Source organism: Microtus pennsylvanicus, chromosome 4 (assembly GCF_037038515.1).
Source record: "Microtus pennsylvanicus isolate mMicPen1 chromosome 4, mMicPen1.hap1, whole genome shotgun sequence".
Classification (NCBI taxonomy): domain Eukaryota; kingdom Metazoa; phylum Chordata; class Mammalia; order Rodentia; family Cricetidae; genus Microtus; species Microtus pennsylvanicus.
Window position 1 is genome coordinate 5,363,629 of NC_134582.1, and position 26,581 is coordinate 5,390,209.

At 50.4% G+C, this 26,581-nt stretch overlaps 1 protein-coding gene across 5 annotated transcripts in view; it reads right to left on the minus strand.

The window, feature by feature from the left end:
- Positions 1-8,231: 8,231 nt before the first annotated feature.
- The window catches only part of Znf516 (zinc finger protein 516), a 101,378-nt gene continuing 83,028 nt past the window's right edge, over positions 8,232-26,581 (minus strand). For all 5 annotated transcript variants that reach the window (XM_075968139.1, XM_075968142.1, XM_075968141.1 and 2 more), the window contains exons 4-6: positions 19,998-20,102; positions 18,842-18,909; positions 8,232-12,240 (exon numbers count right to left, since the gene is read on the minus strand). In XM_075968139.1, coding sequence (XP_075824254.1) covers positions 12,181-12,240; positions 18,842-18,909; positions 19,998-20,102 — 233 coding nt within the window. In that variant the 3' untranslated portion in view covers positions 8,232-12,180. The remainder of the gene's footprint in view (positions 12,241-18,841; positions 18,910-19,997; positions 20,103-26,581) is intronic.

Sequence of the window (26,581 nt, forward strand, 5' to 3'; positions counted from 1 at the left end):
ACGAGGCCAGTGCACCTCTGAGCCCTCGGTAGTTGTGATTATTCACACGAGACCTGCACAAGATTGAGCTCATCAACCTCTGTCGCAGGAAGTACCAGAGATCATGTGTCTCTCATCCTGGATAAATGGAATCGCGGGGCTCAGATTTGTTGCCAGCGACCTCTTTGGCTCAGGTCCTCCTTCCCCTCTCTCAATTCCATGAGGTCTACTCCTCTTCTGCAGAAAGGTCCAGCCAGGTTCAAGGTGAGACAGGCATCCTCCAGGTGTGTCCACCCAGCTGCTGACCCCAGCCTCTGCCCACCTTCACCTGGTGTGGACACAATGCGGGGTGGGCACTCACAGCTTAGCCATTTGAGAACATGATGCTTCGTACCATGACAGACACACTCCCCCACCCTGTCCTCTCCACTCAGTAAGGAGCCCTGCCTGCAGGGCTGGTGGATAAGGCCTTTCATCTCCCAAATAAAAATCCATTCTGCCAACAGCACACAGGTGGAGTTTTTCTGTTTGGTTGGTTTTGTTTTGTTTTGTTTTGTTTTGTTTTGTTTGTTTGTTTGTTTGTTTTATCGTGGGCTTTTGGCTTTAGTTTTGCAGAACTGTTAGGAACAGAACCTAAGGCCTGGAGTATACTAGGCAAGCCTCTATCCGTGGAACCACACCCCAGCCCTACATAAACAAACTCTGACAAACATAACTAGATGTTTCTTCCTCTGCTCTGTGTCCCTTAAGAGTCACCCAACTCCCTGTGGTCCCCACTGCTTCCTCTCTGAGATACTCTCATCCAGTGCCCTCTGACATGTTCAAAATAAGAGGTCCCTTTCAACCCATGGTCCTCCCTTTGCCTGGATGGAGTATATTATATAGGCCTGAGATCCTGGGACATCCTCCTTTCGTGGGAGCCTGCAGCCTCTCTGCTTCCCACCCCAGTTCCCTGCTGAGATGTCTGCAGGCAGCGGTTTGTGTGACCCCAGAAGAAGAACTTCTGCCATCTGATCAGCCCCTGTCCCCCTGTACCTGGCTTTGACCAGATCACCAGGAGTCTGGAAGGAAGCAAAACTGCCACCTTCATTGCAGGGTCCTGGCGCTACAGCACCCTACTGTGCCATCTTCATCCTGGCAGTCCCTCAGCTTGGGAATGCTGTAGGCACTCAGTGCATTTGGAGACAGCAAACAAAAACCAAGCGGATGAATTTGAAGGAGGCATTCGCGTTCATGTGCGACCTCCATCCGCCATCTAGTGGTAAAAGCAGGAAACTGCACAACTGTATCCTCAGGCAGTCTGGATGCAGCAGAGACAGACGTCTAGGTCTAGATGGACAGGGTTGACCACGGCTGTCCTGGAGGCACCAACCTTTGTTTCCTAGAACAGGAGTTCCGCCGTGCACCAAAATCACCCATATTGTGAAGATAAACATCAACACAGAGGGGAGAAACCCTGTTAAGAATGGGAACTGCGTGGATCCAGGGGGAGGACCTGGGAGAGACACCGCCCACCTGGTCAGCCAGGGTAATTCCAGGCAAACCCTCTGTGGGGCCAGGGCTCAGATGTGTGTGTACGTTTTCACTGGGAGACGTGGGGACATCATGTTTCATATTTCCTGGGCCAACTTAGGGGAGAACTAGGAATAAATTAAAAGAAATGACAGAGTGCTGAATGTAAAGTTGAGGGGTGTTGGTGGAGAAAATTTATTATAATAAAATGACAACCAGCATGTTAGACCCCAAAGATGAGTAGAATATTCCGTGTGTAATGACAAGGGAATAAAATGAAGCTGACACCCGCGTGTCTGAGACAACGTGGGGACCATTCAGTCTTCAAAGGTTCACTTACCTCTTAGCTTTGAGCTCTGGTTTTGAGTTACCTTAACCCCCCCCTTGCCCCCTACCTTAACCCCCTTTGTCCCCCAACCCCTATCCCTATAAGAGTGTGTTAACAACAAGCGCGTGGATGTGGGGATTTCCTCAAGTAACCATACTGATGGGGGTCACACCTTAGACCGAAGGGTGGAAGTCCTATATCAAAGGTGCCATGATCAGTACCTCAGCCTGTGCTTTAGCTAACACTCTTCAAGGGAGCTAAGAGGATCCAGGAGTCCTGGGGAACAGACATTGAAAGCTGAGCTTGATGAGCCTTCCTGGCAAATGGTAACCCTGGCCTACAGGTGTGCACCAAACCGTAAAGCCACCCAGGGTGTCAGATGGATTCAGAGAGCATCTATGAACCCCAAGTGCCTGCCTGGCTTCTGACTACAGCGATGGTCACGGGGAAGGCAGCTTCTTCTCTGAGAGATCAGCAGGAAGCAGTAGCCATAGCCATGAGTCCTGCACACCCTGACGCCATGTCTTTGCCTGTGTGGTGATGGGGTTGTGATCCAGGTCAGAGCAAACCAGACTGCCACCTCCACTCCACATACAAGAGCCCTTTAGTGGTCCTATGCATCACTAGCCGTGGAGCCCATTCTCGAGAAAACGTAGGTTCCTAGCACTCTGGAGATAGAGGCAGGAGGATTATGATTTCTGGACCAGCCTGGCCTGTGTAGTCAGAAAATAACCAATAACCAAAAACCAAAAACCAAAACCTACAAAGGGCCTAGACACCAAAAAGTGGATGGCTTTTATAGCTGGTCCTCCCAAAGATGCCCCATCAACCCTTCTTCAGTAGGTGTTAAATAGGCAAACAATTCTGCTTCAACCACAGTCAGCTTGGTCATTGTCTAGCTGAGGCCTCCACCGCTTTAGGTGGGAAACAAATTCTAGTTCATTTGAACAAACAAAAATAAAAAGACCTTCAGTTGGTAGTGCTTACCTAGAACAAGATATAAACCAGGCAGAGTGGCACACGTTGTGGGGACAGAAGTTCAAAGTAACCCTTGACTAAAGGGAATTTGAAGTTTGAAGTATGAGACCTTTTACAAAAGAGAGAAAGAGAGAAGAAGAAGAAGTAGAAGAAGAAGAAGAAGAAGAAGAAGAAGAAGAAGAAGAAGAAGAAGAAGAAGAAGAAGAAGAAGAAGAAGAAGAAGAAGAAGAAGAGGAGGAGCAAGCTCTGAACATGGGACAGTGGCCTAACTTCCCAAGTGTCACATAAAACTACCCATTTCCTGTGTAAATGCAGGTTTGCAAAAGGTGGGGGATGCATGATTTAAAGATCTACTTGGTGGCAACTGAATGAGACTTGAAAAAACATAAACTCATCAACTAAATTCTCACATTTTTGTGCGTCATACTAACGTCTGGAAAGGGCCCTCATGACGTCGTTCACCACAGGACTGTGTCATAGAACAAGTGTTTACAGTTGAGAGCTTGCAATGAGACTAAGAGGGCGGACTGCTTTCCCAGCAAGCATAAAACCCCAGGTTAGCATAAGCCAGAAGTGGTGGCAAACATCTGTAATTCCAGCACTGCAGATATGAGGCGGACATAAAAGAAACTCAAGGTCATCCTTGACTGCATACAGAGTTTAAGACCATCCTAGGCCACATAGGGAGTTTGAAGCTAATCTGGGCTACTTAAGACACTACTTCTCCAAAAGAGGACATTACAGTTGAAAGATCACAACATCTAGGGTCATTTGGAACATCCATGCCAATGAGCAGACGGAAGGATGAAGACCAATCTTGGCAAAAATGTAACCATTGAATCTGAATGATCAGGAGTATCTGAGTATATTTAATTTCCCCCTGAAAAGGCTATAACAGAGCAATTGGAAGAAGTAATCATCACATTTACTAACTACACGGCCCCTGATAACCTCAGCGAGAGACATCCCAGACACCTCAGGATGCTGACGTGGAAGTGTGGAGAATCAGAGAGGGAGGATGTATGATGGAAGAAGGCACCGTCAACACCAACCTTGTGACACGGGGGCGGCTTGAACACCAACATGAGCGAGGAAAGACCCAGCCAGCTGAAGAAAGGAAGAAGCTAATGGATTCATGAAAGTCACACCATAACTTCAAAATCTGAGTCCACCTCTGCTTTCTGTTCCTACGAGACACAGAGCCAGCCTCTGCGGGAAAGGCTCAGAGAGCCAAAGCCCCAGGTCTCCTTAATGGACTGGCAGAACCCTGCCCTTCTTACCTCACCGGGTGATTTCCAGATCCATGAGAGATGTTCCTGTGTACCACAGAGTGGTCTCATCATTCCTCACCATGGGTGTGGCATCCCATGGCACACAGGGTAGGGACACATAAACCACAACAGATCTGAGCCCACAGCCCAGAATCTGATTCCTGCAAGTACTTGTTGGTTTTTTTTTAATATTTATTTATAATGTATACAATATTCTGTCTGTGTGTATGCCTGCAGGCCAGACGAGGGCACCAGACCCCATTACAGATGGCTGTGAGCCACCATGTGGTTGCTGGGAATTGAACTCAGGACCTTTGGAAGAGCAGGCAATGCTCTTAACCTCTGAGCCATCTCTCCAGCCCCCTTGCTGGTTCTTTTTATGGCCCTCCAGTTCTGCTTTCCACCATAAAATGGAGTTAGGGATGCTGATCTTGGATAGTACTGAGACGACAAAGCCACTTTTCCAGGAGAGAGTCGCCTTAAAATGACAGCACGTTCGTCTCCGTCAGAAGATCCAGGAGAAGATGGCCACTACCCATACCTGTGCCTCAGACCCAGGAACTTTTACAGGCTCTCCCTCAGTCTGTCCTCTCTTGACCCCTTACCTGGCCTGAGGCAGCTTCAGAGACAAGTTTCTCAAGTCTATTGTCTAAGTCCTTGACTTTAAATACTGGCTGACTTTGCACCAAGCCAACCTGTTCTCTCAGATCACAGCCGTCGGTGGACACCTTTTCTTCCTGAAGCTCACTCTGCCTGCCATCAAGCAGTAACTGGCAAGGATTCTTGCTACCTTCCCTCTGGCGAATCTGACGATACGTTCTCGATGCACTCTATCACTGCAAATCAATTTCCCTGGGCTTCTCTGAGAAGCACTACTGTTTTCTGCCTTCATCTTCAGCCATATCAACAGAGCTCTGAATGTCTTGACTGCCCCTGTGATGTGAGGTGACCTGTTCCTAGGTATGCGTGGGCATATGGCTTTGGACCCCTGGCCTCCAAGTGTCCTCTGTCCCTTCCGTGCACATCCTTATACACAGAACATCCCCCTGGACTGGAACCCATCGCCTCTGGGTATTCTCATTCTTGCTCCACTGTGAGCCCAGAGTACAGGCTGCTTCTTCCTGTGTCAGCATCTAACATGATTGTGAGCTCCTGACAGCCAATGCATTCGGCCGACTTCTAACATCTACCTATTCCTGTACACATCCCACAATTTTAGGGGAGCCAAAACTCTTGGTAGGGTGAGACAACCCGCTGCCCTAGCTCTCTGAGCAAGATTATATAGCATTCCTCAAAACCAAACTAAAAGCACTCCAGGGAATTGGCCACCTCAACTGTCCCACAGCTAATCTCCTGATGACTCGATGTGAGTCTGGGCTGCATTCAGCTGAGAAGACCACCCAACCTCAAGGCTGAAATCTCCAGACCTTTCAGGACACTACTCATTTGCATCAGCTTTGTGAACATAGCCTGTCCTCTGGCTCCCTAAGTTCCACACTTTCTGCGACTCTAGAAGAGTTCAGAAAAGGTGGAGGGTAGCATACGAGTTTAAGTGGAAGGGACCATCTTTGGGACCCATATATTGCTGAAGAGTTAAGGGGAAGAAACCATCTTTGGGACCTATATATTGCCTAAGAGTTAAGGGGAAGGAACCATCTTTGGGACCTATACATTGCCTAAGAGTTAAGGGGAAGGAACCATCTTTGGGGCCTATACATTGCCTAAGAGCTAAGGGGAAGGGACCGTCTTTGGGGCCTATACATTGCCTAAGAGCTAAGTGGAAGGGACCATCTTTGGGACCCATATATTGCTGAAGAGTTAAGGGGAAGAAACCATCTTTGGGACCTATATATTGCCTAAGAGTTAAGGGGAAGGAACAATCTTTGGGGCCTATACATTGCCTGAGAGCTAAGGGGAAGGGACCGTCTTTGGGACCTATATATTGCCCGAGAGTTATGGGTAAGGGAGCGTCTTTGGGACCTATATATTGCCCGAGAGTTATGGGTAAGGGAGCATCTTTGGGACCTATACATTGCCCGAGAGTTATGGGTAAGGGAGCGTCTTTAGGACCTATACATTGCCCGAGAGTTATGGGTAAGGGAGCGTCTTTGGGACCTATACATTGCCCGAGAGTTATGGGTAAGGGAGCGTCTTTAGGACCTATACATTGCCCGAGAGTTATGGGTAAGGGAGCGTCTTTGGGACCTATATATTGCCCTTGTGATCCACACCCCCTTGCCCTTTAGAGGTTGTCACCAGTTCGCTCTGATGTTCTATTCTTGCTGAGCCAAGGACTTAGTGTGGGATCCTACACATCTTCCTCAGGGGAGAGGAGACATTGCCACCGAGTGTTTGCACATCCCCAAGATACACACAACAAAACTTATCCCGCACTGTGGTGACCTAAAGTGATGGGACCTTTGGATGGTCAGGTCTTCAGAGCAGAACCAGCTTGGGTTGGATCAGTGTCCTTATGAAAGAGGTGGCAGGAGCTTCTCCCTTCCACCCAGGGATGATGTCACAAAGCCCACCAGTGAGGTACAGCTAGTTCCAACTAAAGGCAAAGTCTGGTGCTTTGTTCCTGGATTTCCCACTACCCAGAACTGAGAGCAGTGAATTTGCTGCTTAAAATGGCCCAAACTGAGGTATTTTGTTATAGGGTCCCAAAGAGAAAACCTTATTATCAGCTTTGCTCTTCCAACGGGGATATCTGATAGATGCCGAGACCACATGTCCCTATACCATACAGGACTTCCTGGAAGTCATCCTAGGCCGTGTGTTCAGTTCAGAGTCCGGGAATCTGATGGACGGTGAGATCACGTTCCCACACCCTACAGGACTCCCTTTAAGTCGTCCTAACTTTTGTCAGTACAGTATGTAATGAACAAATATGGCCACAAGCAAAAGGCACAATTCACTTTTCAATCTAGTAGTGTTTACCTTAAAAACAAAACCTGACCACAAGAATTTGTGTTGACTGGCACCACTAGCTTCATCACTTCAGCGTGTCAGAGGTGTGTGGATGTGTGACATGACCATTTTCAGCTCTCGCATCCAGATCAGGGACATGGTCATTGAGTGGTCCTCTCCCACCACCCCCCAAAGTCAGGAAGGGTCCCAGGCAGCTTGCAGCTGCATGCATGTTCTTCCTCTCACGCAGAGAAGGTAACATAGAAAGTAGCAGGGCTACTTTCCTGGAAGAACAGAGTGTTTCCATGCAGAATAAGGGAAAATGTGTGTCTCAGATGTGAACACCGGAGCAGCGTCAAGTCTGAGAGCTAGTCACCTGTCGCATCTCAGGGGCTGTTGCAGCTCAGCCCAGCTCCACCTCGGCTGCCCTGTGACAACCTGGTATTCCCATCTTCTCACTCCACATCTCACCCTTTTGCGAACCAGCCACCCAAAGGCAGGGAGGTCCAGAAGAGCCACACAGCTCACCTGAGCCAGAGCAGGCTGAATTTCCTCTGCTCGATCCCGAGACCTCTTAGGAAATCCCTCAAAACTGGCAATTCACCTTGAAGCACCGCAGGAGTGGGTAGAAGTGAGGTTGCCCACAGCTCTGCGGTTAGGGGAACTGAATGCAGTGATGGCCACTTTTGTGTTATCAAAAGCCAAGGATTTGTTCATCCCTTTTTTGGGGGCACATAGACATACAGGTACCTCTTTTAAGGCATGCTTTATAGTTAGACATCTGATGGGCTCCATTTTATTACCTAATCAGAGGGCCAAAGGCCCTAGGCTGCCTGCCAAATGCCCGCAGTCTGAGGCAGAGACCAGCCATGATTGGCAGCACCCAGAGCCCTTCCCCACACTCCGCTGTGACTCCCGCTGCACCAAGGGATTGTCTAATTTGCTGCAAATACTAAAGCAGTGTTCATGCAGCAGAAGAGGTGTATAGCAAAAAAAAAAATTAAAACATTTTAAAAAGGCTTTTCATTTAAAACAAAGCAAAAAAGGCATATCCTGGAATCCACAAAAGATGAAGAGGGGAGGGGTCCATCTGGCATCTTTTTAGGTGAATTGTCCCGTGGCTTGTTGTAAAACTATACAAATCAAGAACAGTAACATTTGGGCTTATGTTCAGCCAATAAAAAGAAATAAGCACAGGTCAAGACAAGGCTGTCGAATGATGGAAGCCACCTTCTAAAGGAGGGGCAAAAACCTTACAGCTCCAAGACGTCTTTATTTATTTCAAATTCCAATAGAGTGAATATGTTTTATCTAAATATCTTTTATCACACAGCTGTAACATTGAATCTTTTCTCAGAAATAGTTAAATACATCCATCTAGTTACAAATTCTAATATAAAGAGTACAAAATATAGCATTATAAACTGTATTTTTAAAAAGAAATACAAACTCTATGGTCTTCTGCGTCTTACCACCTCAAAGAATAGTTAGTGAAGTTGGTGAAGGAGGAACATTTGCTTGGTGGTCACTCATGCAGACATTGTCCCCGGGCGCCGCCACTGCAGCAATGACCAGTGTCCTAGAAGGCCTCGTCAGCAGGGCTTTGTTTGTTGTTGTTTTCTCAGCAAATATAAGTTGCTATTAGAAATTGCTGGATTTGTAAGCCTTAAAAAATACAAACCACGTTCTGCAGGTGGTGGCAGGGAAGGGTCCTCTTGTCTTATAGAGGTTGGTCAAAGTCTCTCACAAGGCCAAGGAGTACTTCTTCCCTAGAGAAGGGCACCCCCTAGGTGACCTGCATGACCTGCCCAGAGAGTGGCCATCCTCCTGGGTCCAAGGTGGTGAGTCAATCACCAGTTGCCAGCCTTTGAGTGGCCGGAGGTAGAACTGGCCACCTGCTGGGCTGAACGGGCACCTGGAAGGCCTGTGACTCCTGCCCAGGTGCCTCGCAGCAGCCAATCAGAAGAGGCTTCCCTGCAGCCTACTGGGACACTGGCACTCTTATTTTGATGGAGTGACCTTGTGCTGCCTGGAGCACCTAATTTTCAGAAACCAGTGTCTTTCAGGACTTAAAAAATAAATAAGTAAATATTGGGGAAAACTTCTTAAAATACCAAATACTTGTCAGAACCAAAAAGGCAAAGTCCACTAGACTGGAAAATTGTACTATGCCGGGAAGGCGGAACTGTCTCCTCCTAAGACTGAAGAGAATCGCAAGAGGCAGCAGAAATGTGGACAAGTACCCTGGGCAACTCCGCAGGGAGACAGCTAGAATCCACTATTTATTAATTATTTGTGAATTTAAATCTTCATTCTCTGAATTAAGAAAGACTAAATCACCTAAAAGGTTTTGAGAAACTCCGTATGTTATTTGCATTTGAAAGGAGGGAGAAGTGTGAGAGAAGAGGTAAGAGAAAGGGGAGACAAAGAGGCCAAGGGAGGACTGAGCAAGGCGGAGTGAGCAAGGCAGGAATCGGGGACAGCGCAGGGTGGAAGGGCAGGGCAGACACACAGAGCAGCTGCAGTGTAGACAATCAAACCCTTTATTGTCTAAGGTACATTAGACGCAACACTGTAAAAATCCCGTTAGGAAACAAGGAGACAGCAGATTCATAGAGGTAGTAGGAACTCTGTAACAGTCAGAAATGTGGAAATTATCGCAGGGGGAGCAAATCAAAACAGATTGGCTAAATAAATAAGAAAACACGAATCATATTAAATACTATGGTTGAGCTGAACATGAATGAATTAACAAACCAGTCCAATACTGATGGCCAGCGAGACAAAGAGGCCATACACCCAGGCCAGCACAGAGCTGGTCCCAGAGAGAGTGTGAGCTGGGTCAGGAGGGGGCGGGGATGAAAACTATCTGTGCTTTGAGAACCAGGCCTTCCCGGGATTGGCTGTTCTCCTGGCTGCTCTTCGGACAGACACTGAGCTGCAGGGACCCCATGCACCCGTCTTTCCCCAACCCAACTGGGAAGGAGGTCCACTGGAAGACAGACCCTTCCAGCTCTCGATGCCAGGTGTAGCTTCGGACACAGTAAAAACGCAGACGACACCTTTGTGTCCCTTTGTGTAGAGAACTTTTAATAACTAAAGCACAGAAAGAGAAGGGGCCGAATCACAGCCCCACACATCCTAACTGCCACCTTCACGTTCAGCCAAGAAAACAAAAAGGCAGAGAATGCAGAAACGATGGGGGGGGGGGGAAGCTATCAGAATGAGCAAACACAAATCAACAGGAAGGTACTCTGCTGCCTCAGGCGGAGAGAGGAATGTGTCTCTACGACCTGTTCAAGGTAACGTCTCAAAACCATCAACATTCCCAAACACTCGGTGGCAAGCCTTTCTCATACATACCTGGTGTAGGAGGATCAGGAAAAAATAAGTAAAAAAAATAATTATATATATACATATATATGCATATATGTATCTGCTAGCCAGTTAACATTGCATTGCTTGCAAGTGTCGCAGTCACCTGAACGGTCAAGTAATTAAAACAGTAACAAGTAGAATCCAGAATCAAACATTAGCTAACAATAACAATAACAATAATAATAATATAATAATAATAATCCAACAGATCATTAGAACAGAGAAACCACACGCCAGGGTTCATGTATACATGTGTGTTTGAACAAGTCTTTGTATCAGAAGCCCCTTTCCTACAAAACCTGCACTGACCCACTACTGTGTTAAGTAAACTGTCGCTCTCACCAGTATATTAAAGGTTAGGATAATTTCTGTACATGTAAAATTATTGCTTTTTTTGAAAAATATATTTAGCATGCTCGTCTTAATCCATTTCCTGCCTTTACAAAATTTCACAATAAAAAAAAACTAGTAAAGCTTTTGCAAAAAATTTCACAGAACGTTTTCATTCAAGGCAGCAGTAACTTTCGATAATGCATAAAATCATATGTGCAAACATCTGGAACTTGCAGAAGGATCGCCATCACACACAGTGTCATAGCAACGGGGAAAGGAAACGCTGCTACCTGCGGAGTACAGTTCCAAACGCACACGCTGCATGGGCTCAGGGCCTCTGCTAGGGCCTTCACCCCACTGCAGAAGCGTGAACTTGCGTGACTAAGGAAGAGGTATATAAAGCCGTCCTCGCCCTCAGGCCTGCTGCCCTCCCACCAACCTGTGAACAAAGTCACTCGTCTGATGGTGGTCACCAGGCCCAAGGGGGAGAGACATCTATATGCTGGGGTGGTGTGGGGGAGAGGTCAGGATGGGGAGGGGAGCAGAAGGTTCCAGAGCATTAGCACCCTAATGATTTAGGGCCCCCATTCTGCTCAAGGATTCTTCTGCCATCACTAAAACAGGCCCAAACTGGGAGGATTCAGTGGCTTCATCTGTTAAGACATGTAGTCTTCTCCTGTGAGCAGTTTGCAGAATGTAGCCCTGTTACAAAAAGGTCCTGAGAATAAACAAAGACGCCTGCTCTTAGTGTTCAACTAACTCTCTTTGCAAAATAGGTTTACATGTGTTCCCACCGCTGCCGTGCTTCCTGGGCCAGGCGCGGCCCAAGTGGTGAAAACACAGAGCAGGAGGGGGCGTGAGCGGCTCAGAGGGGGTCATGGCCAGACCTCCAGGCTGTGAGGTGTGAGGCTCTGTCTGTCATCACCCTGCCTTACCAAGCGTGAGCACCACCAAGCCTTACAGCTCCTGACCACCACACCCTCCGTCTTACCTGCTACTGATACCCACTGAGGCAGGGAGAGGCGGCAGTGCGGACCCTCCACAGCCTCCGCGCCCCAAGTCCTGACCGCAAGCACTGGAGCACCCTCCTACCGCGCTTAGCTTGTCCCTCCATCCAAAACACACTCAGTATCTTTTTTCCAGTGTCTCATGCTTGTCTTTGAGTAATACCGATGCCTTGAGCTCCCACTGTGCCTGCCAGTACCACTGCTTACCATGAGGAGACACAGGCCATGGTTATGAGCACATACGTGTGTGTGAAAGAGCTACACGGAATTCTAGGCATAGCATCTTCGCTGTCCCTAATTGTGACCAAAGGGAGGCATCTCCCTCGGTCTGCTCTAGCATAGTAGCTCCCGGGTCTAAGGTTATCTGGTCAGGAGACCCTGGCTCTTCTTCTCCAAGGTGGTCATGGTCACTGCTGGGAGCCTTCCAATCGCCCGTGAGGTCGCGGTCAACACCATCACGGGGCCAAGCGCTGGAGGCGTGTCTCTAGGTCCCCTTTCGGAGGGGCCCTGCTGGCACAGTCCCTGGGCTAGTATGGTCTCTCCCCTGCAAAAGAAAGAAAGCAGCAGGCAAGCTCAGTTGTCTTCCAGTCCCAAGAGCGTGTATCCTATGAATTTTCTTAGCAAGACCCAGAAACACAGGGCGCCCTTCACAAGCAGAGTGGCAGAGGCAACCAAGGCCTCTGGTGTTAGGGGCAGCTCATTGTACACCAGCATGAATACTGTGCTTTCACCTTGTTGTCCTCCAGGGGGCAGCACTAGGAAATCGTCCCCAGAGTTAGCATCAGGGCAATGGCAGACCTGGCTCCAAGCAGAGGAATGGAGGTTTGAAAAGCACACGTCTACGGTATGGAGCACATTCCCAGGTGAACACCAGAGCTTCCAGGGAAACATGGAGCCATATGCCAGCAAAAGAGAAGCCCACATCCATCTGTGGGAACCCGACAGCACTTCCCTTGGTTGCACAAACAGGTCCCACAGTGGAGAAGCAGAAGACCTAGGCTATAAGTCAAATGCAGAGACAAGTGGGAGGCAGGTGTGAGCCTGGACAGTGCTGCCCAGTGAGCTGGGCACCCTGGGGCTTTAGTTTCAAGGTTCTAACAGCGGGTCTCACACAGAATGTCTGCTGGCCAAGACACAGCAGAAACCAGAAAAGGAATCGGAGAACGTCTGAGGGACAAGGCCACCAGCTCCTCCTGCACAGGACGACAGAGAGGCAGCATGGGCTGCCTTTCCTTTTTTTCTTTTCTTTTTTTACATTTCTTGTTAGTTTGATTAATGGAATTATTTTTCCAGCTTAACTATTTTAAACTAACATTTAGAATAATAAAGAAAAACCTATTAATCACAGTCTTTAAATTCTGACAATAAATCCAAACAAATCAAGATTCTCTATTTCACATTACAGAGAAACTCTAAACTGGGGAGTTGGGTGGAGGATTGGGTTGGCTTCAAAAGTTCTTGTAACTCCTTTTAGAAATATCTTACTCCATGTATGTAGTCACAGAGTGTGCACACAGGCATGCACACTGCAGTGCATGCGTGGAGGTCAGGGACAGTGTGCAGGAGCCCTTCCAAACTTCATGCGTGACTCAGGTCATGCACACTGCAGTGCATGTGTGGAGGTCAGGGACAGTGTGCAGGAGCCCTTCCAAACTTCATGCGTGACTCAGGTCATGCACACTGCAGTGCATGCGTGGAGGTCAGGGACAGTGTGCAGGAGCCCTTCCAAACTTCATGCGTGACTCAGGTCATGCACACTGCAGGGCATGCGTGGAGGTCAAGGACAGTGTGCAGGAGCCCTTCCAAACTTCATGCGTGACTCAGGTCATGCACACTGCAGTGCATGCGTGGAGGTCAGGGACAGTGTGCAGGAGCCCTTCCAAACTTCATGCGTGACTCAGGTCATGCACACTGCAGTGCATGTGTGGAGGTCAGGGACAGTGTGCAGGAGCCCTTCCAAACTTCACGCGTGACTCAGGTCATGCACACTGCAGTGCATGCGTGGAGGTCAGGGACAGTGTGCAGGAGCCCTTCCAAACTTCACGCGTGACTCAGGTCATGCACACTGCAGTGCATGCGTGGAGGTCAGGGACAGTGTGCAGGAGCCCTTCCAAACTTCATGCATGACTCAAGTCCTCAGGCTAGGCAGCAAGCAATTTACCCACGAAGCCTCTCCCCAGCTACTAGTTTAACTCTGAGTTGTTGAACAATAAAATCATGATCAAAACAGTTTCTCTGAAATATTAGACAGTCTTTACCACGGATAAGGAACACCCACACTTTAGCATATAATTTTCAAAAAGTATTTGTTTTTTTCCCTAAGGACAGATGCTAAGGAATACCAGAACCTAAACATGGACATGATACATCATCCTTGGAATACTGTCCACCCTGTGATGGTGCACATTAAACAAAGACAGAGAGTGGGCTATGAGGGCCTGCCCTCCAATCAGGAGGCTGTACCTGAATGCCCTTCCACTGAGGAAGAAATAGTTCCTTAACTCAAGGCCAAGACCCTTCATCATTTCCTAAGTTTCTGTTTTTATTTTGTTTTTTACAATAATTGAGAGGTAGCAAGCAGGTCAGACAACAGGTCATGTGGCCAGAGCTGCCTTCTGTAAACTCTCCCGTAACTTCCAAGGTACAGCCTCGAGCCTCTTACTTCTTGTTAGAGACCTGTGAACTGGTGACGTGGCTTTCTGAAGGCCCTGGGCTCTGTGCTCTAGGACAGGCCTACATAGGACGTGTACAGGAAAAAAGATTACCCTCAGGCACAGCAGCAAATTAGCTCCCCTGCTCCAAGTTCATGTATAAAAAAGGCCGAGAGACGACAGGGTTAAACCAATCACTTCAGAGGTTTGCTAGATCCCATGCTGGTTCGATGGTGTCACCAGGAGGTGCAGCAGATTTGATTTTCTAAATCTGATGTGAGAAACTGAAATGCGGGTGTGCAAATGTTTTCCCAGTGATAGTGTCAGAACACCAGGCTGAGTAACTCAGGGAAGGAAGGGACCATTGAGCTCACAGTTCAAGGGTAAAGTCTCACACCTCAGGAAGCAAAGAGGGGAGGGGGAACCGGAAAAACCAGAAGAACCGACTGGAAGAAAAGCCTGCGCTCAGCCCAGCATCCCAGCCCATGGGACAGTGCTCCCCACACATACTGCTGTCCTCCCATCATAGACAGCCTAACCTAGAAACTCCCTCATAGACATACCCAGAGGAGGGTCTCCCACAGGGGTCTAGACCCTGCAAGTTGACAGTATTAGCCATGACAGTTGTTCTGTAGCTGTCAATGCAAAAACCTTGATGCCCCAACTCGCAAGAAGAGCTGCTGGGAAACCACACTGTCAAGATGACTCAAACCAGCGGTTCTCCTGGACTCTCCCTTTTATAAAGAAGCAGTGACTGGTCTCTCAAGTCCATCAGCACCCCTACAAAGGCTGGGTGAAGTGAAGACCAGAAGCCCCAGGCTAGTCCCTAGCATAAGCTACTACTGAAGGTCTGCTGCAGGAAGGGACCTGTGCACACTGGAGAGACAGACACAAGTGATGCGTTCTAGGTCCTGTGTGCACTCACACTGCAGGAGTTTTCCTAGACAGCTAATCACTAGGGCATCTGCCAACAGAGGCTCCCGCACAGTGCGAGGAATAATCTTTCTGCATGCTGTGAATATGCAGCACTCTCATTGGTTAATAATAAAGCTGATTGGCCTAGAGCAAGGCAGAACAAGGCCAGATGGGAAAGCCAGATTGAAAATGCTAGGGGGAAGAAGGACGGAGTCACAGAAATGCTAGCCAGTTGCCTAGGAAGACACCATGAACCACACAGACTAATAGAAATGGGTCGATTTAAATGTAAGAGTTAGCTAGTAATAAGCCTGTGCTATTGACTGACTTATAAGTAATATAAGCCTCTATGTAGTAATTTGGGAACAGGCAGTTGAGATAGGAATTACATATGGTACCCCACATTGGCCATCAGATGAAGTGTTACTCTAATTATTCTTTAGCAATAAAAATTCAGGAGTCAGACATCGAGGTAAGAGCCTGAAAGATAAAGGAAGCAGAAAAGCCAGCAGTTCTCACTACCTGCTCCATTCCTTCCTCCAAACAGAGCAAGAGCCCCAGCCCACCCCACTCCTTATCCCCCACACCCCCATCCCTGTGCCTTACTACTTCCTCTCTCTGTCCACGGTCTTCTAAAATCTCTGTGGTTAAATTTGGTTAACTAGTGGCTAACTCTGTCCTCTGACTCCAAGCAAGCTTTATTTGTCAGAACACATCAAAATATCACACAACACTGCAGTGCATGGCCTCCATGCCAGGAGCAGGGCATCTCCTGGGGACCATTGTGTCACCGTTGCACAGGACCGGGAATTACCCCATTGAGGTGAGAGCCCTCTCCAAACTGTACCTAATAACTTAATTATTCATATCTCGGAGTCGAATGAGCTGAGCTTGAATAAACTGAATGTAGATAGCCATTAAACATGAAGATTGCTGCCAAGATCATCTTCTTCTCCAATCTACCTGCTCACTGAGTATTCCTTCCAGTATTGCTAAAAGTCTTCTTAAACAACATGAATTATTCTGGAAATGGGTTCACCCCACTCCCCTACCCAGGCCTAGGAATAGGACAGGACCCCAGCCCGGCTCAGATCCCCGTCTTTCCTCATCCACAACCTATATCCGACCTGACTCCTCTCTAACGTCTCTCAGACCCCTTCTCCTCCATGCCTATGCCAACCAGGTTACACAGTCTCTCACTGGGATCCACTCACTGCCTCCAAGGGTTCATCTTCCTGGCTGTCCCCACGTCCAGACTCAGCTGAAATCTGGATGTCACCCCTCTGCTTCCTTCTGAATGGCAATGTCGCATGGTGACCAGACAGCACCCACACTTCTGCCTCCCGTGTCACCAAGCCCTCCTCCAGCCAGCTGATTTTCACACTGTTCTTCATGTTCTTGCTCAAGTCCTCGGCCCCAGCAGGAGTTCCCAGACACCTAGCTTCTGCTCTGGCAGACACCATTCCTACACCCTCTTATAAACCACCCACCAGCCTTACCCACAGACTCATTCCCCAACCCACACAGGGCCTGGCACATGGCAGCTGTCAATATATTTGTCAATAAGTGAAATTATTATAAAACTTAATTTTCAAATATTGCCTCAACTGGGTAATTTGGCATCTTTTATGTACATATGTTAAACCCCATCAACTTTTGAGTATTACCTAAAATGATTTTAGCATAAATAGTGTTGTACAATCTACAAAAGCCCAGAGCCTCTAAAGGCCAATTTGAATATTAATTAGCTAATGTTAGGGAAGGACATTGATAGTCATAACATGGTATTAATTTCTGGCATTAACGATGAGATAAACTAGTTCTAAATTAGTGTATCCTATCAAGACTAAACTATGAGAGTCAGGAAGAAGGAAGAGCACAGCTTATGCCCCAACCTATGGCAGATATGTTTTCTGACAACAAATTTCTTTAAAAGTCTTACAGTTCCAAAATCTGTTAGCAAAAGATGGAATTTCCATAAAGACCCAGAACATTCTATGATAAATTAACAAAAGTTACTTTCCAAGGTAAGGGAGGGCAAAGGGGCCAATGGAGCACAAGACCTTAAACATGGAATTAAACCAACTAGCTACTGGAGAGTTCCACAAGGGCCCGAGCTACTTCTATCCCAGACAAATGAGAGCCGACTTGCTGAGGCCTCATGGCAAAGCAAATGCGCACCCCAGGGCTGGATCCACACTAGCAAGATGTCAGTCCTGGGTGAGCATGAGCTTGACCGTAAGGACGGTGGCGATCAGTCTAAAGTGACAGCATGAGTTAAGAGACAGAGAGCAGACATCAGCATGCTTCTCGGCCAGCCTAAAACCTTAGCGACTTCAGCCATCACGTTCTTGTTTCCATGTGACGAAAGCCTGGGAACAAACTAGGGAAGGATGAGTCACAGCACGCAGGCTCCCCAGTTCTAAGAAACTCGCTGGTTCCTGGCAGATCTGCTAGTGCATCCCTCCCCATCAGATACACTTAGCAGGAGTGAGTCTTGGTGGTCTTGAGGTGGCCTGTGAGCAGGAAAACCTAGGGTTCATTCTGGCCGTGATGGCCCAAATGTAATCCTGTCCATATAACCTTCCTGTCACTACATCCCATGCATTCCACACAATGGTCCTCCTGTAGCAAGCGGCCGTTAGTTCTGTCAGAGCGAACAGCACTAACCTGATTCGGGAGCAGGTCCTATGCTGGGAAATCTTTCTATTCGGTATTCAGGAGAGGTTACATTTATTTCATAAACTGTCTCACTCTCACAAAGGAACGACTTTATATTTTTAGACCACAGGTTTTACTGAAATGAGCTAAAACAATGCTCAGAAGTGCCCCAAGGTCTCGTTATAGCGGGACTACAGTGGAGGCCTTCATCCTGTCATCACAGGCCATGGGACATGTTAGGGCCAGGCACACAGACCTTGGGCAAAGGGGAGAGTCTCCGCAGGTATGAGGGCTCCTAGAATACCTGATAACCAAAGCAATGCGAGGAGACTAGAGAGTGGGAGGGGTGGCGAGTGGGAACAGCTAACTATACCACACGCCGTCAGCCCAGAGTAACAGAAAAGCAACCTTGAGCACGGACACCCTTCAGACCCATATGAACCAAGCATGACACGGAGCTTTGCCACATCCCCTGCACATCAAATGGCGTGTGTGAGACAGTCACACTCCCACAGGAGAGGTGTGCAAGGACAGGTGCACACACAAGTGTGCCAATGCACAGGGGCCTTGCTCCACCAGGTGTTCACACAGCCGTGAAACACCAGGCCAGCATCTTTGATGGGTATCTCTTACTCAAAAGAAGTGCTCTTAAAGGAGACAAGATATGATTTATCCACACGACAGCTCAGACCCAGACTAAGAGTTTCCAACGTCTTGGTCACCGCCAACTCCCTCCCCTTAGCAGCGGCCATCATGGGCAGATCTGCAGCAGCTGGCAGCTATGTGGCCTCCCACTCTGTTCACCCCCAGACAGTCCTGGGTGGGTGGGATCCAATGACATGCCATTATTCCACAGCACACCCTATACACAGGTCTCTGCAGACACAGCGACACCCAGACATGCATCATAGGACATACTTGTTTGGGGGCATCCGTGGAGGCTGTGTGAACTTCAGAACCTCGTGGACCATCACACTCAAACACCACTGTGGAAACAAAAAAAAACAGGGTTTGTTAGCAGAGCGCTGGTGAGATCCCTGAGTACAAATCAAAGAGGCCGTTAAGGAGGAAGCATTTTCACAGGAAGACATCAGCGCCTGGCCTGCAGCTGGAAAACACCAATTTCCCATAACACGGTGAGAAACCTCAATAATGGAAGCCTGGGGCCACTACCCTTCCTAATTCAGAATCCACTCTGGGGAAGGCAGCCACTAGCTGCATACATAAATTATCAGTGCGTAGTAAAGGGACCTGTTTTCTGCTCTGCTGGCCACCTGGCCCGTGTCCCTGAGCTCGTGTGTGTGTGTGTGTGTGTGTGTGTGTGTCCCCATCCCACGGCTAGACAGTGTGCCCACCTCCCTAAGACTGCTGCTCTGTGGTGACACACAGGCAGGCCACGCAGGTCTCAGGCCCGAGTTACACAGAGGGCTGGAGGCACTTCAAGACGCCACTGATCAACCAGGGGGTCTGAACATAGTCACAGACCAGCTCTACCCATCGGGATGGAAGTCACCAAGTTTTGGGCTGGAAGAATCATGCCCTGGCTGCTGCCCCTGATGATGGTGACGTGGTAACTCATTGTCATCTCATACGGCCATGCCCCATAGTGAGTGAACAGGCAAATAAGAGCAACTGAGAGGCGAATGGCCCAGTAACAGCTCTGGCAAAGCTGAAACCTTAAATGTCTCCACTGTGGCAGTGAACGGCTCCTAGAAACGTCTCTGTGCTGCTTAGTCAAGTTAACCTAGAGTTACCTGGAGGAAAGAATCTCACTGAGGAAATGCCTGGGGCAGGGGGACCTGTGGGCAGCACTATGCACAGACAGTGGTCTTGGGTTGTATAAGAAAGTGAACTAAGCACAAGGCTGTAAGTGAGCCAGAAGGCATGCCAGCAAGGAACATTCCTTCACCTCTGACCTCTTGCCCTGACCGTGACCTGGAAGGACACGCCAATTTTTGGTTATGGCATTTGTCATGACACCAAAATGAAACTAGAACATATCCCCCGTCCCCCACCCCGCGTACAAACATGCATACACCTAGCACTGGCCAGTCACACGGCACAGGGTTGTTACCTGTGTGTGCCCGAAGGTGGGCCCTGAGTTGGCTGGGCTGGTGGAAAGTCTTGCCGCACTCCACACAGACAAAGTCTCCCTGGCGGGCCTGTGTCCGCTGCGTCCCTGTACGTGATGTGGCATAACGTGGGGATGAAGAGGAAAGAGAGAGGGGAGGGAGAGAGGGAGACACCATTAGTCTATGTGACATATCAATGTGAGAAGCCACCTCTGGGCCCTGGTGACAACTGTCAGCCTTGGCTTGGCTTGGCTGACAAGCCGGGCACACACAGGGCTGCAAGAATGCATAAATCACAGGGAATTAAGCATACGCTCCAGGAGCAGGACAGGGACAGGGTGGCACTGCCAGACTGTGTGGTGGGCACGCGGCTCCAAGCAGCTGGATACATGCCGCCCAGATGTCACCTGGCTCTATCAAGCAGCTGGATACATGCCGCCCAGATGTCACCTGGCTCTATCAAGCAGCTGGATACATGCTGCCCAGATGTCACCTGGCTCTATCAAGCAGGGTGATAAACAAACGTGACATCAGTGTGGCAGAGACAGAGCCTGGGGGTGACGGGGTCCACCATCAGCAGCCACCCCAGCTATGATCCCCACCTGTCTGCCTCTGGAGCTCCTGACTGCCAGCAAGCAGCAGACGGTAGCCCCCAGTGTAGGCTGTGCCTTCCGCAAGGCAGGAGAGCAGCAGGCACCTGTATACCCGGAGCCTGAGTTCCGGCCTTCCCTCAGAGCCAGGGGCATCATGTGACTTTGCCAGGAGAGGGACTCCCCCACCTTGGTTCCTTCTCCCACTTCCTGTACAGCCTGCTGCAAAGAGCCTTCCTCCACTGTGTGTCCTTCCCCAGTCACTCAACTGAACAGGAGCTGGAAGTTGCTCCTGTACCACGAGTCCTTTAAATGTCTCGTTTACCTGGATGCTGACGTCCCTAACATCCGAAAGGTGACCATCAAGGCAAGCAGAAAGAATTGTAGGAGGATACCTAACTCCAGGACAGTCCCCTAAGTCTCCATAATCAACCGGTAAGAACTGGCTACAACTGCATCCCATTCCTTACTGAGCAAATGAAGGAAATGGGTCTGCACTGCCTGAGACTACGGCACTTCATCTCCTGTAGGCTTCCTCGAGACACAAAGACGGCTAAGAACTAATGAGAAGTCGCTGATGAATGCACACAGCTAACACTCACGGTGGAAAATGAGGGTGACGCCATGGGAAAAACCACAGGTCTCATGGTCACGTGGCCTCTCTCTAACATATGACCTGGGCAACGGGTCCAGGGAAGAAAGGCAAAGCCATCAGACCTCACCAAGCCAGACAATGGAAAAGCAACCCACACGGTGACAAGGCCGCCTGCAGGGGAATGTGTGTGACCCTCACCTCACCTCACGACAGAACCAGGCACTTCAGGGCACAGAGGATCCCGGTGCCCACACAGCTCAGCCATCCAATCAGATCCCTGGGTTCTGCAGACTTAGGTCACACTTCCACAACAGAGCTCAGCCATACAATCAGATCCCTGGGTTCTGCAGACTTAGGTCACACTTCCACAATAGAGCTCAGCTAACCAATCAGATCCCTGGGTTCTGCAGACTTAGGTCACACTTCTACAATAGAGCTCAGCCATCCAATCAGATCCCTGGGTTCTGCAGACTTAGAAGCACACTTCCACTCCAGTCAAGTGCTGACAGGAAGCCTGTGGAGAGCGGTCCCCTTTCTGGGAACGCTCATCTGAAAAGGGATCTGTCCCCTTCCGTTTCTACCCAGCTGAATGCCTGACAACGGTCCACTCACAGTTCTTCTAGAACCTTCCTAGGTATACTTCTCTGGCACCAAAACACCTCATCCAGCCACACCAGAGACACCAAGGGATGACAACAGTGCCAACAGCTGCCATACAGCCCCCATCTCTAAGTCATTATCTTTCTCTAACTATTTTTGTCTACTTCCTGTCCAAGCAGTGTTCGCTGAGCTGACACACATCCGCCACAGCACCGCCCTTCTACTTTTTAAGAAAGGACATTTGCCCATGACAGCCAATGATACCACACCCAAGCTGCTGGAGAATTCCAAGTTACTAAAAATCTCTGCGATTTGAATAGAAGACTACCTTGGGAACACAGACAGCTGCAGAGTGTTTGCCTAGAGCCTCGGGCTGCGGAGAGAGGTGATAGGCTCTCCACCGTGAGGACACAGCTCTGCCTGTGCACAGAGAGAGGAGACAGGCTCTCCACAGTGAGGACACAGCTCTGCCCGTGCACAGAGAGAGAGGAGACAGGCTCTCCACAGTGAGGACACAGCTCTGCCCGTGCACAGAGAGAGGAGACAGGCTCTCCACAGTGAGGACACAGCTCTGCCTGTGCAGAGAGAGGAGACAGGCTCTCCACAGTGAGGACACAGCTCTGCCCGTGCACAGAGAGAGAGGAGACAGGCTCTCCACAGTGAGGACACAGCTCTGCCTGTGCACAGAGAGAGAGGAGACAGGCTCTCCACAGTGAGGACACTGCTCTGCCCGTGCAGAGAGAGAGGAGACAGGCTCTCCACAGTGAGGACACAGCTCTGCCCGTGCAGAGAGAGAGGAGACAGGCTCTCCACAGTGAGGATACAGCTCTGCCTGTGCAGAGAGAGAGGAGACAGGCTCTCCACAGTGAGGACACAGCTCTGCCCGTGCACAGAGAGAGAAGACAGGCTCTCCACAGTGAGGACACAGCTCTGCCTGTGCACAGAGAGAGAGGAGACAGGCTCTCCACAGTGAGGACACTGCTCTGCCCGTGCAGAGAGAGAGGAGACAGGCTCTCCACAGTGAGGACACAGCTCTGCCCGTGCAGAGAGAGAGGAGACAGGCTCTCCACAGTGAGGACACAGCTCTGCCCGTGCACAGAGAGAGAGGAGACAGGCTCTCCACAGTGAGGATACAGCTCTGCCTGTGCACAGAGAGAGAGGAGACAGGCTCTCCACAGTGAGGACACAGCTCTGCCTGTGCAGAGAGAGAGGAGACAGGCTCTCCACAGTGAGGATACAGCTCTGCCTGTGCAGAGAGAGGAGACAGGTTCTCCACAGTGAGGACACAGCTCTGCCCGTGCACAGAGAGAGAGGAGACAGGCTCTCCACAGTGAGGACACAGCTCTGCCTGTGCAGAGAGAGAGGAGACAGGCTCTCCACAGTGAGGACACAGCTCTGCCTGTGCAGAGAGAGAGGAGACAGGCTCTCCACAGTGAGGACACAGCTCTGCCCGTGCACAGAGAGAGAGGAGACAGGCTCTCCACAGTGAGGACACAGCTCTGCCCGTGCAGAGAGAGAGGAGACAAGCTCTCCACAGTGAGGATACAGCTCTGCCTGTGCAGAGAGAGAGGAGACAGGCTCTCCACAGTGAGGACACAGCTCTGCTTGTGCAGAGAGAGAGGAGACAGGCTCTCCACAGTGAGGATACAGCTCTGCCTGTGCAGAGAGAGGAGACAGGTTCTCCACAGTGAGGACACAGCTCTGCCCGTGCACAGAGAGAGAGGAGACAGGCTCTCCACAGTGAGGACACAGCTCTGCCTGTGCAGAGAGAGAGGAGACAGGCTCTCCACAGTGAGGACACAGCTCTGCCTGTGCAGAGAGAGAGGAGACAGGCTCTCCACAGTGAGGACACAGCTCTGCCCGTGCACAGAGAGAGAGGAGACAGGCTCTCCACAGTGAGGACACAGCTCTGCCCGTGCAGAGAGAGAGGAGACAAGCTCTCCACAGTGAGGATACAGCTCTGCCTGTGCAGAGAGAGAGGAGACAGGCTCTCCACAGTGAGGACACAGCTCTGCTTGTGCAGAGAGAGAGGAGACAGGCTCTCCACAGTGAGGACACAGCTCTGCCTGTGCACAGAGAGAGGAGACAGGCTCTCCACAGTGAGGACACAGCTCTGCCTGTGCAGAGAGAGAGGAGACAGGCTCTCCACAGTGAGGATACAGCTCTGCCTGTGCAGAGAGAGAGGAGACAGGCTCTCCACAGTGAGGACACAGCTCTGCTTGTGCAGAGAGAGAGGAGACAGGCTCTCCACAGTGAGGACACAGCTCTGCCCGTGCACAGAGAGAGGTGATAGGCTCTCCACAGTGAGGACACAGCTCTGCCCGTGCACAGAGAGAGAGGAGACAGGTTCTCCACAGTGAGGACACAGCTCTGCCCGTGCACAGAGAGAGGAGACAGGCTCTCCACCGTGAGGACACAGCTCTGCCCGTGCACAGAGAGAGGAGACAGGCTCTCCACAGTGAGGACACAGCTCTGCTTGTGCAGAGAGAGAGGAGACAGGCTCTCCACAGTGAGGACACAGCTCTGCCTGTGCAGAGAGAGAGGAGATAGGCTCTCCACAGTGAGGACACAGCTCTGCCTGTGCAGAGAGAGAGGAGACAGGCTCTCCACAGTGAGGACACAGCTCTGCTTGTGCAGAGAGAGAGGAGACAGGCTCTCCACAGTGAGGACACAGCTCTGCCCGTGCACAGAGAGAGAGGAGACAGGTTCTCCACAGTGAGGACACAGCTCTGCCTGTGCAGAGAGAGAGGAGACAGGCTCTCCACAGTGAGGACACAGCTCTGCCTGTGCAGAGAGAGAGGAGACAGGTTCTCCACAGTGAGGACACAGCTCTGCCCGTGCACAGAGAGAGAGGAGACAGGCTCTCCACAGTGAGGACACAGCTCTGCCCGTGCACAGAGAGAGAGGAGACAGGCTCTCCACAGTGAGGACACAGCTCTGCCCGTGCACAGAGAGAGAGGAGACAGGCTCTCCACAGTGAGGACACAGCTCTGCCCGTGCACAGAGAGAGAGGAGACAGGCTCTCCACAGTGAGGACACAGCTCTGCCTGTGCAGAGAGAGAGGAGACAGGTTCTCCACAGTGAGGACACAGCTCTGCCTGTGCAGAGAGAGAGGAGACAGGTTCTCCACAGTGAGGACACAGCTCTGCCTGTGCAGAGAGAGAGGAGACAGGTTCTCCACAGTGAGGACACAGCTCTGCCTGTGCAGAGAGAGAGAAGACAGGCTCTCCACAGTGAGGACACAGCTCTGCCTGTGCAGAGAGAGAGGAGACAGGCTCTCCACAGTGAGGACACAGCTCTGCCCGTGCACAGAGAGAGGAGACAGGCTCTCCACAGTGAGGACACAGCTCTGCCTGTGCAGAGAGAGAGAAGACAGGTTCTCCACAGTGAGGATACAGTTCTGCCCGTGCAGAGAGAGAGGAGACAGGTTCTCCACAGTGAGGATACAGCTCTGCCTGTGCAGAGAGAGAGGAGACAGGTTCTCCACAGTGAGGACACAGCTCTGCTTGTGCAGAGTGAGAGAAGACAGGTTCTCCACAGTGAGGACACAGCTCTGCCCGTGCACAGAGAGAGGAGACAGGCTCTCCACGGTGAGGATACTGCTCTGCCCGTGCAGAGAGAGAGGAGACAGGCTCTCCACAGTGAGGACACTGCTCTGCCCGTGCAGAGAGAGAGGAGACAGGCTCTCCACAGTGAGGATACAGCTCTGCCTGTGCAGAGAGAGAGGAGACAGGTTCTCCACAGTGAGGACACAGCTCTGCCCGTGCACAGAGAGAGAGGAGACAGGTTCTCCACAGTGAGGATACAGCTCTGCCCGTGCACAGAGAGAGAGGAGACAGGCTCTCCACAGTGAGGATACAGCTCTGCCCGTGCACAGAGAGAGGAGACAGGTTCTCCACAGTGAGGATACAGCTCTGCCCGTGCACAGAGAGAGAGGAGACAGGTTCTCCACAGTGAGGATACAGCTCTGCCTGTGCACAGAGAGAGAGGAGACAGGCTCTCCACAGTGAGGATACAGCTCTGCCCGTGCACAGAGAGAGGAGACAGGTTCTCCACAGTGAGGATACAGCTCTGCCCGTGCACAGAGAGAGAGGAGACAGGTTCTCCACAGTGAGGATACAGGTCTGCCCGTGCACAGAGAGAGAGGAGACAGGCTCTCCACAGTGAGGATACAGCTCTGCCCGTGCACAGAGAGAGGAGACAGGTTCTCCACAGTGAGGATACAGCTCTGCCCGTGCACAGAGAGAGAGGAGACAGGCTCTCCACAGTGAGGATACAGCTCTGCCCGTGCACAGAGAGAGGAGACAGGCTCTCCACAGTGAGGATACAGCTCTGCTTATGCAGAGAGAGAGGAGACAGGCTCTCCACAGTGAGGACACAGCTCTGCCCGTGCACAGAGAGAGGAGACAGGCTCTCCACGGTGAGGACACAGCTCTGCCCGTGCACAGAGAGAGGAGACAGGCTCTCCACAGTGAGGATACAGCTCTGCCCGTGCAGAGAGAGAGGAGACAGGCTCTCCACAGTGAGGACACAGCTCTGCCCGTGCAGAGAGAGAGGAGACAGGCTCTCCACAGTGAGGATACAGCTCTGCTTATGCAGAGAGAGAGGAGACAGGCTCTCCACAGTGAGGACACAGCTCTGCCCGTGCACAGAGAGAGGAGACAGGCTCTCCACAGTGAGGACACAGCTCTGCCCGTGCACAGAGAGAGAGGAGACAGGTTCTCCACAGTGAGGATACAGCTCTGCCTGTGCAGAGAGAGAGGAGACAGGCTCTCCACAGTGAGGACACAGCTCTGCCCGT